The sequence below is a fragment of the Hipposideros armiger genome, unplaced genomic scaffold, assembly GCF_001890085.2.
Source record: "Hipposideros armiger isolate ML-2016 unplaced genomic scaffold, ASM189008v1 scaffold_23, whole genome shotgun sequence".
Classification (NCBI taxonomy): Eukaryota; Metazoa; Chordata; class Mammalia; order Chiroptera; family Hipposideridae; genus Hipposideros; species Hipposideros armiger.
In genome coordinates this window covers 5,084,817-5,094,521 of record NW_017731373.1, presented here as the reverse complement: position 1 = coordinate 5,094,521, position 9,705 = coordinate 5,084,817, and the positions used below count along the sequence as shown (strand labels likewise).

General features: G+C 37.6%; 1 protein-coding gene across 3 annotated transcripts; it reads left to right on the top strand.

Annotated features, from left to right (window-relative positions):
• Nucleotides 1–1,177: 1,177 nt before the first annotated feature.
• On the top strand, nucleotides 1,178–9,492 carry CLK1 (CDC like kinase 1). 3 transcript variants are annotated; one of them, XM_019635733.1, is made up of 13 exons: nucleotides 1,178–1,343; nucleotides 2,812–2,972; nucleotides 3,271–3,499; nucleotides 4,524–4,614; nucleotides 5,022–5,088; nucleotides 6,203–6,319; nucleotides 6,467–6,633; nucleotides 7,154–7,248; nucleotides 7,335–7,464; nucleotides 8,031–8,113; nucleotides 8,549–8,628; nucleotides 8,912–9,002; nucleotides 9,124–9,492. In XM_019635733.1, exons 2-13 carry the CDS (start codon nucleotides 2,812–2,814, stop codon nucleotides 9,268–9,270), a joined length of 1,458 nt encoding a protein of 485 aa, XP_019491278.1. In that variant the 5' UTR covers nucleotides 1,178–1,343; the 3' UTR covers nucleotides 9,271–9,492. The 3 variants fall into 3 exon arrangements, with proteins under 3 accessions (XP_019491278.1, XP_019491279.1, XP_019491280.1); XM_019635734.1 differs by lacking the exon at nucleotides 4,524–4,614; XM_019635735.1 differs by lacking the exons at nucleotides 1,178–1,343; nucleotides 3,271–3,499; nucleotides 4,524–4,614 and having other exon boundaries at nucleotides 2,884–2,972.
• Nucleotides 9,493–9,705: the final 213 nt, after the last annotated feature.

Here is a 9,705-nt window from a genome sequence, read left to right as displayed (position 1 = left end):
CACATTTTGAGAGAAAAAGCTATTCATATACACCAATAACAACAGATGAATACAAGTCACGTTTGACTTCTGCAATTACAAGAGCTGCTCAAAGTGGTTACCATCAGCATCCAGACACTTCTGATTACGGCCAACTACTGCTTGAGCAACGTTGACCAAAGTGTCCACTTACATTCATTTTTTTGGCACCCCCAGTATACTGAAGCATCCTGAACAGCTATAAATTTCACAAGTCACTGTGGTGTATTTCTCCTGTGGAATATTTATCTTATACATTGTGGCCTCTATGTAAGGATTTAAGTACTAATGGTTTTAAGGCACTTTCAAATCCATTGAGAAGAGGGGCTTAAGAAATATAAACCACCATAGGAATTTGGGTAATGTATATTCCTCATTACAATAGTTATACATCCGTATAGGGCTGGTTATCTAATTTGCTCTTCTGTGCAAATATAACTAGTCAACATATCCTTTAGTGTAACGTGTGGTAATTTTGTTTTCCACTAAATTTGGAAAGAGTGAGGACTTTTTTTCCAAGTGAAAAATGGAGGAGGGCAGGTATGGGAGTCAGGATTAGCACTTTATCAAATTGCAGTTGATTTTTGTTCAGAGATTTCCTGATACTCTTGTCTTTTCTTCGCTAACTTCCATTTTCCTCCTTTACAGCTTACTCGGTCTTGGCACTGGAGAAACCTTCTTCCTAAATGCTGAAATGTTGCTGAACTGTGATGAGTCCCCACTTCCTGTCTTTTTTGCCCACTCATTTCCATTTTTAAAGCCTCGGGAAACTCTTTCCATTCCAATTTCAGTGCGCGTGGCTCCCAGTCACTCAAGGCTTAAGTTTTAAATAGGTCTCAGAACCGAACAACAACAAAAAAGCTGAAATCCAGACAATCACTAACTTGGGACTATTTGATGCAGGTGCTGTCATTCTTTTTAAAGCATTGTTTTAGTGGGTGTAATCAAGGTACAGGCTATTTTGTACCCGGGTTTTCTCGCTTTTCCTCGTTTCCAGCATTCACAAATACAATGTTTAACGAGCATGGACGAGACAATTCCCAATCCTCACAGCAGTGTTTCCACTCTCGGTCGCTCAGGATTCCGACCCGGCGCACGCGCACAGGGCGGCCACCGCGTGCCATCGCACCACCCAACCCGCGTGCACGCGCCGCCCCGCCCCGAGGCGGAGACGCGCTCTTAGCGTCATCAGTGTTTTCGAGAACAGTCTGGACTCTGCAGCTCTCAGCTCCATTTTGCTGTCGGAGCCCATCGCGGCCAGTTGGTCCTTCTCCGTGTTTGCGCTGCAAGCTTTGCGTCCTTCGGCTTGGACTCTGACCAGGACGGTAAGACACAGGTGGAAGCGGGCTAGGTGTCACGTCCGTTTTTCTGTGCGTGGAGAGCGCCAGGCGATGTCTCTTCTCCAAGCTTGTTGGCCGCCCAGAGTCGGCTGCACGACGACCCCCTTTACCCTCCCCCCACTCCCTGCGCTGCACAAAGGCGGCCCCGTTCGACTTCCCACCTCTGCCGACACTGTCTCTGCTGGTTTCTGTTTGAACATCGACACCCCAGATACTGGCGGAGGGTAGTGACAGAGCTTGTGAAGCGGGGAGCGCCCCTCGAACGTTTCGCCTTCCTCAGAGGGGGTTGGGAGGGCTGAGCCAGGCCTGCGGCCGCCATCTTGTCAGCGGCGGCTGCCTCGGCCGAGCCATGAAATGGCGGCGGAGCGGAGGCGGCGGCACTTCCTGTTGTGGGTGGTGTTTACTTGGGTTCTGGAATGTGCGGAAGTCACGCTTTTGTGAGCAACTGTGTTCTTAGTAAGTGGAGACAAAGACGGAACACATTGACCTGGTGTAAGGCAATATCACTTAATGTCAGGCTGAGTCTTAACGGATTGGAGTGAAATCTGGAGTGCCTTTCCCCTCAGTGGAGTCTGGGTCTAGAAACCCGAGGAAAGAGAGCCTAATACAGTATTTGAAGGAGCGTGTGAACAGACATTTTAAGCGTTAAGGTTCTGCGCCTCCACACTCGGGGGAACAGTTGGAGTGTTTTGATTCAGACTTGAGTGTAGAGGTATGGTGGAGTCCGGGCAGTTAGCACTGGTAAGAGTGGTAGTTGATGAAAATTCATTTCTATAAAATGCCCTTTTTTTTTTTTCTTTTTTAAGTTAGGGATTTTTGTTCGAAACATTTCTGAAAGGAAGGTGGCCCCGTCCTCCCCCAAATTGTGTAAGATTGCTTTTAGGAGAAGCGAGGTTTTGTTACATAAATTCGTGCCGGGGAATGGTACTCAGAAGACGATATTTTGTCATTTTCTAATGCTATCGTTGACTTCAGGCTTCGATAGTTTGATCGATTTATTCCCTTTACAGAAATTTTCACTAATGATGGCTCTGTTGAGAAGAACATTTGTGATTGCAAGTGAGTTGGAGGCTAGTTTCTGCTGATAACGCGTTTTGATGCGGAGAATTAAATATGTGGATCTATAGTAAATTTCTGTCAGGAAAGGGATACGATTTTACCAAAATAGATAAATTGGGGGTCCCCCCCTTTGTTTTACTGCAGTCTTCCAGTAAATCCAACCATGATATACATAATGCAAAATACCTATGAAAAAAGTTCAGACTCTACATTATGGGACAGAGCAGTCTTTGGGTTTATTGGTGATTTCAGATTGGGTGACAGTGACTTTTGAACTTTGATTTAAAGGAACACGTCACAGCTAGAGTGAATTTGCAAAGAAGAGTTTTATTAAACTGCCCAGTGTTGACATGTGAGATACTATATAATTGGGGGAAATTTGTCTTTTATGTAGATGAGACACTCAAAGAGATCTTACTGCCCTGATTGGGATGAAAAAGATTGGGATTATGCAAAATGGAGGAGCAGCAGCAGTCATAAAAGAAAGAAGAGATCGCATAGCAGTGCCCGGGAGAGTAAGCGCTGCAAATATAATCACTCTAAAACATCTGATAGGTAAGGAGGGCATTATGTATAAAAAATGTATTTAAAACATTATCACTACGTCAATATGTCAATAAAACGGGGGGGGGATATAGTTTCATGATTCAAACTAGTGTCACTTAAGTAGCCGTGATGACCATTCCTTCCTGTTTCCAGTGATGGCTTGTAATGTTGGTAAAATTGTGTGGATTTCTTTGTTAGTGGGGAAAACAAAATCTTATTAAAGAGTACTGTCCTAAGAGATTTACTGAGAATTTGAGGGTGTTTCATATTAGCATAAAGCATGGCAAAATTTTTTATACTTTTCTAGCCATTATTTGGAAAGCAGATCCATAAATGAGAAAGATTATTATAGTCGACGCTACGTTGATGAATACAGAAATGACTACAGTCAAGGGTGTGAACCTGGACATCGCCATAGGGACCATGAAAGCAGATATCAGAACCATAGTAGCAAGTCCTCTGGTAGAAGTGGAAGAAGTAGTTATAAAAGCAAACACAGGATTCACTACAGTTCTTCACATCATCGTTCTCATGGGGTATGAGCTCTTTTAAAACATTTTGGAAATTTTATTTCCCTTGTGGAACAGGAAAGTTTGAATTTATGTTTGATCATTTGAGAAAGTTCTGTTTAAGATGAAGTCATCTCAATTTTAACTTGCAGGATTCTTTCTGTTTGTGCATTGAATAGGAAATTCCCAACGTATGGTACATATTTAGTTATATAATTACTAGATTTTATTCCTAGTTGGCAACTAATTATCATTCCAGTGAAATAGTGGAGGCCATTTAATTTAGGTTAGTTTATAGCAATGATTACAAGACAGTCTGACATTTTTTTATGGTACTTAAAGACATCTGATTTGTTTTGATACATTGAAGCTTGATCACAAAACTAGAGTAGGCGTTTTATTTTTTATATGAGGATTAAGTGTTCCTCTTTGTTCTAGCAAAGCATGTGCTCTGATCTTTTTTTTCACTAAGCAAACCACTTAACAGATTTGAACATTGTGAGATGTGTATTAATTTGGAGATCAGCTCAGATAACATTTAAAATGCCGTAGTGTTATTCTTGTATACCAAATCTTTTTTTCTCCCCAAAACTAGGACTTTAATTTTATTTACTGTTTCAGTATTTGTTTTCTTAGATTAGTTAGGAAATCTTAATTTGGCCGCAGTCTGCTTTGACAAGTAAATATTACATCCTACAGTTTTGCAATACTAGGACACTAGGAACTTAAAATTATGTTTCAGTGAATGCTACAACTAAGCCATTTTTTAAAACAAGAAAACAATTGTATTATGTTTTGTTGCCTTGCCACTTTGAGTATCTTATCTGAAAATCTGTTCCTTGCCATGTTTTTCTCCTGTTAACATAAACTATGTGCCCTGTGAATTTCTGGGGACTGAATTTGAAATTGCTCCTGCCAACCGTTTGTGGCCTGGCGTGTATCTGAATGCCTGAATATCTCCCCGCTGAATGAATTTCGTATTCTGCCCTGAATTCACTCGGGTATATTGATTGGCTGGATGATCTTGGTGCCGCCCACTTGACGTTTCCAGAAGAGTCACCGAAGGAAAAGAACCAGGAGTGTAGAGGATGATGAGGAGGGTCACCTGATCTGTCAGAGTGGAGACGTACTAAGTGCAAGATGTATAGAATATTTTTCAACACTTATTAACTTTTCAGATAACATAATCTATATATATAGTTTTAAGATTTCAGGGATTTGGAAATCTTTTTTTCTTTCTCTGTTTTTTTGTTTTGTTTTGTTTTGTTTTTTTCCATTTCTTTTGGTGGTGGGGGGAATTGTGTTTTTGCTTTCTTTAAAAATTTAATGTTATGTAGAACTTCCAAAACAGTAATTCAAGTTAATGAAATAAGCTTTAAGAATGAAATTAGACCTAAAAATAGTTACATGTTTTTTGGCAGTGTTGACCAATAAAATAATAATAGGGAAATTTGTAGCATCAACTAGAATAATCTGCATTTATAGCAATTATTATGATAAGTAAAATGTTTTCACTTCTTGATGTGACAGATTTATTTTTCTCTTTTAGATGAAATTGTTGATACTTTAGGTGAAGGAGCTTTTGGAAAAGTCGTGGAGTGCATCGATCATAAAGCGTAAGTTTCCTAGCCTGAGATTGTACTTGGGGTGGTTAACAGTATAGAAACTTCATTTAGCTTTAGAATATGGTCTGACCATTAGTTAAGATTTTTACCCCTTTAGCTTGGGTTTTTTACTTGAACTCCCAGTCGAAGGCACTAGCTGTTTGTATTTTTAAGCAGTAGCAAATAATAGTATATGCAGCCTCTAATTTCAATTTTAAGCTGAGAACAGATTTTGTTCTTTTGTTATCTCACTGGGCATGATTGTGAACATTACCCCCCTCTACCTCAACAGATCATTGGTTCTCAGTCTTGGTTTTATGTTATCGGTCTTTGGAGCTTTGCTTACCTCATACCTATTGAAGCAGTCTTCAGGGTAGTTCCCTACAAACCTATATTTTTAGATTCAAAAAGGTACCATAATTCATCCTGATAGCACAACCAGGGCTGAGAATTTTTCTAGATTGTTGTCAGAAGTTTAATTATCTATGCCCATCAAACTATTGATTGAAATTGCTTAACATAACATAAGAAATTTTTTTGTTACCTTTTTTGTTCTGTGAAATTATTATCCTGTCTATTGTTAGAGGATCATCTTACTATTGGTAAGATTCTGAGAGCTAAAGCTTCTTACTGTACCCCTACAGTATCCCAACTTGATTGGTAATGTGGACTAAAGGAAGATTTGAGATACTATTTGCCAGTGACAGGTACTATAGGAAGAAACTGTTTTACATACATTTGTTTTGAATGTTGGAATGCAAATTGAGGCGATAATATCCAAATCTTCTTGTTAAATTAAAATTGTTGATATATATTGTAGTTTAGTTGAAGGACAAAAATAAACTCATGTGAGTGGTGGTCTGATGAAAGAAATGTGTGTCACTCAACATGTATTTGTATTAACCAGTCCTACCATATGTCCAAAGGTCATTCTAGTTACTTACATTAAGTTGCAATTAGAAGAGAGGACTTATATATAATCAGACAAAATTGAATTCTGGGGCATACATTCAAGAAAACAAATACAGTGAATCAAAGTAGAAGTAGTACTGTTTGAAGAGAGTGGTGGAAAAATGCAATTAAGTATCTTTCATTTTTTTGAACTTGGATTTACTCTTTCTGACAGGGGAGATAGACGTGTAGCAGTAAAAATAGTTAAAAATGTGGATAGATACTGTGAAGCTGCTCGCTCAGAAATACAAGTTCTGGAACACTTGAATGCAACAGACCCCAGCAGTACATTGTAAGTACCAAAATATTGTAACTAAATATGTTTTTCATTGCAAAAATGCGTCATGACTTTTCCGACAACCCAATAGAACTTAGAAATGGCCTTAGGTAGAGTTTAATTGTGAGAAGCTGTACTAAGTTATTTTTCATGTATTTATAGCCGTTGTGTCCAGATGTTGGAGTGGTTTGAGCATCATGGGCACATTTGCATTGTGTTTGAACTGCTGGGGCTTAGTACTTATGACTTTATTAAAGAAAATGGTTTTCTGCCATTTCGACTGGATCATATCAGGAAGATGGCACATCAGATATGCAAGTCTGTGAATTGTAAGTACTTTGGCATATCTTCTGGAAACCTGTGTTTATTGAGACTAATTTTATAGCAGACTGATTTGGATCTTTCTTTAAGAAAAAAAATGGGGTCTAACATACTAGGACTTTGAAGCCTGACTTAAAAATAGGTATAACAAAGACGTAGTTGATAACAAGTTATTGGTCAGTTTACTGCCTTTCATTCAGTAAATAGTATATTAATGCATTGTCACATAGAAGATGATATAGCCTTTCTGATTCCTAAAAATACTAACCTAGAAACACTGGGTTAAAATTAAGGAATGGCAAATCTCAGCTCATAAGAGAGAAGGATAATTCATTTTTTTAAGCAGTTAGCTGTCAGTGGACTAGTTTTTTAAGGAGGCTAATGGTTTTCAGTTACTGGTGGTTTTCTAGCAGGCTATTATTGAATGTTGATTGCTTCTTTAGACTTGTGAAAAAGGCATCAGAGAGGTTTGGTTAGGTTTTGGGGTTTTGATTTAGATTGCAACAACTTTTTCTGTTTTATTCTCAGTTTTGCACAGTAATAAGTTGACTCACACAGACTTAAAGCCTGAAAACATCTTGTTTGTGCAATCTGACTACACAGAGGCATATAATCCCAAAATGGTAAGTTTTCAATGTATTATCTTCAGTTTTAAAGGAATACTTTTTCTTAATATTATGCCTCTTTAACCATCATTTATGGTTTTCAGAAACGTGATGAACGTACCTTAATAAATCCAGATATTAAAGTTGTAGACTTTGGAAGTGCAACATATGATGATGAACATCACAGCACATTGGTATCTACAAGACATTATAGGGCACCTGAAGTTATTTTAGGTAAGTATTTAATTTTGCTTTGGGAACCTTTATATGTCCTTACTGCAGCTGATTTTAAAATTATAGTTCTAGGTCTTATTTTGGGTGGAGACTTTTAATCTTTTTCTCTTTAAGGAATTATTCTCATAAAACACATTAAGGATTTTAAGCTCTTATTTGTTTGAAATAGCCAGCTCTGGGACTTTTGAGTAAGTGGGTTAACCTTTCTGGAATTTAGTTTGCACGTTTGTAATACGTGGTGGAGTTTTAAACATAAATATCCCAGATACTTTGCATGTCCAGTAGGTCCTTGTATGGTGTAGCTAGCTCCCATTTTATAAGTTAGGAAATAGAGACTCATAAAAAAATTTTTTCCCCCAATTTACTAGTTGCAAGAGCCAGAGTTGGGACTGAAACCAGATGTCTCCAAGAGCCCAAACTCTTACATACTGTGCTATTATATTTACTCTTGGATTAAGTGCTTGTCCTTTAGGGTCTTTTCCAGGTCAAACATGAAATTATACACTTTTTTTTAAATGTTAAGAAATATTAAGAATTTTTTTCTAACAGCTTGCTTTATTTTGCAGCCTTAGGGTGGTCCCAGCCATGTGACGTCTGGAGCATAGGATGTATTCTTATTGAGTACTACCTTGGATTTACAGTATTTCCAGTAAGTGATAATGATCTATTTCAGTGTTGTTGCACAAGAAAAATGCTTGTTTATGTGAATATTTTTAACTCAAGTACCCATTTTTAGGTAGCTTTTTTCTCTCATAGACTTAATTATAAATAAGTATAAAGAAATAAAAATGTAATTCTGATGCTGTTGGGCATTTGTATTTCCTTAATAATTTATCATTTTATTTAAAACATTTTAAAGTTTATTATAAACAACCTTGTTGGATTAGGTGAAACCTTTGGTGATTTTGATCTGTAAGCCTTAATATTTGTTGTCAGCTGTAACTTGCTAAAAGTAAACCTTTTTTAGTGATCACCTTCCTTGTGTCCTCTAATGTATGGCCTAGAAACATAGCAGCTATGTTTAATGAGAACAAAGCACAGTGTGCAAGTAAAGGTAGTTAACAAGTCTTCCTTACTATTTCAGACACATGATAGTAAGGAGCACTTAGCAATGATGGAAAGGATTCTTGGACCTTTACCAAAACATATGATACAGAAAACCAGGTATGTTTTATTTTAACAGTGTCATCCTTAGTACCACTTGGTTGCCTGTCCTGATTAGAACTCTAAAACAATGAAATCAGACTGATATTTTTTTTAATTAAGTAGCTGATCACCTTGATGGGAAGCCAATAACTGTCTCTAGGCTGCCTTTTAAATCTCTAGAAAAGTATTAATCTTTGATCTATAAAAGCATAATAGTTGATAAAACCAGTCATTTTTGCTAGATGTTTTAAGTTTTCATTGTCAACATTATAAACATGAATGGGTATTGATTTACTCTTAGGAAACGTAAATATTTCCATCATGATCGATTAGACTGGGATGAACACAGTTCTGCTGGCAGATATGTTGCAAGGCGCTGCAAACCTCTGAAGGTAAACCTGGGTTGTTGCTTAAGTGGTCCTTGAGTTTCCCATCTTTTTATGGTGGGGAAATAAAATTATAAATAAATAAATGGTAGTAGAAAAGCCTGTTGATTGTTTCTTTTCATTTCAGGAATTTATGCTTTCTCAGGATGCTGAACATGAGCATCTCTTTGACCTCATTCAGAAAATGCTGGAGTATGACCCAGTTAAGAGGATTACTCTCAAAGAAGCTTTAAAGCATCCTTTCTTTTTTCCCCTGAGAACTGTAGATCTGTAATTGTACAGCTGTCTTGAAATTTTATAGACTGTATCAGTCTTTTTAAATATTAAGTTATTTTGTACAGCTTTGTAAATTTCTTAAATTTTTGTATTGCCATATTTTGTTTAGATGATTTGTTAAGTACACAGCTAAGTAATGAACATCTTTTTCAGTGATTACTGTATAAAATGATTTATTCAGAATAAATTTTTGTGTTTTAAGAAATTTTATGAACCTGCACAATTTGTAGCACCATTTTTCTTTCTGTCGGTCACTTTAAAGAATTGGAGTGGCTGAGTGCCTCAGTTGGTTAGAGCGCGTACTCTGAAGAACAAGGCTGCCAGTTTAATTCCCACATGGGCCAGTGAGCTGCGCCTTCTGCAACTAGATTGAAGACAACAACTTGAGCTGGGCTGCTGGTGGGCTACTGTGTGTGGCCGGATGGCTCTGGCT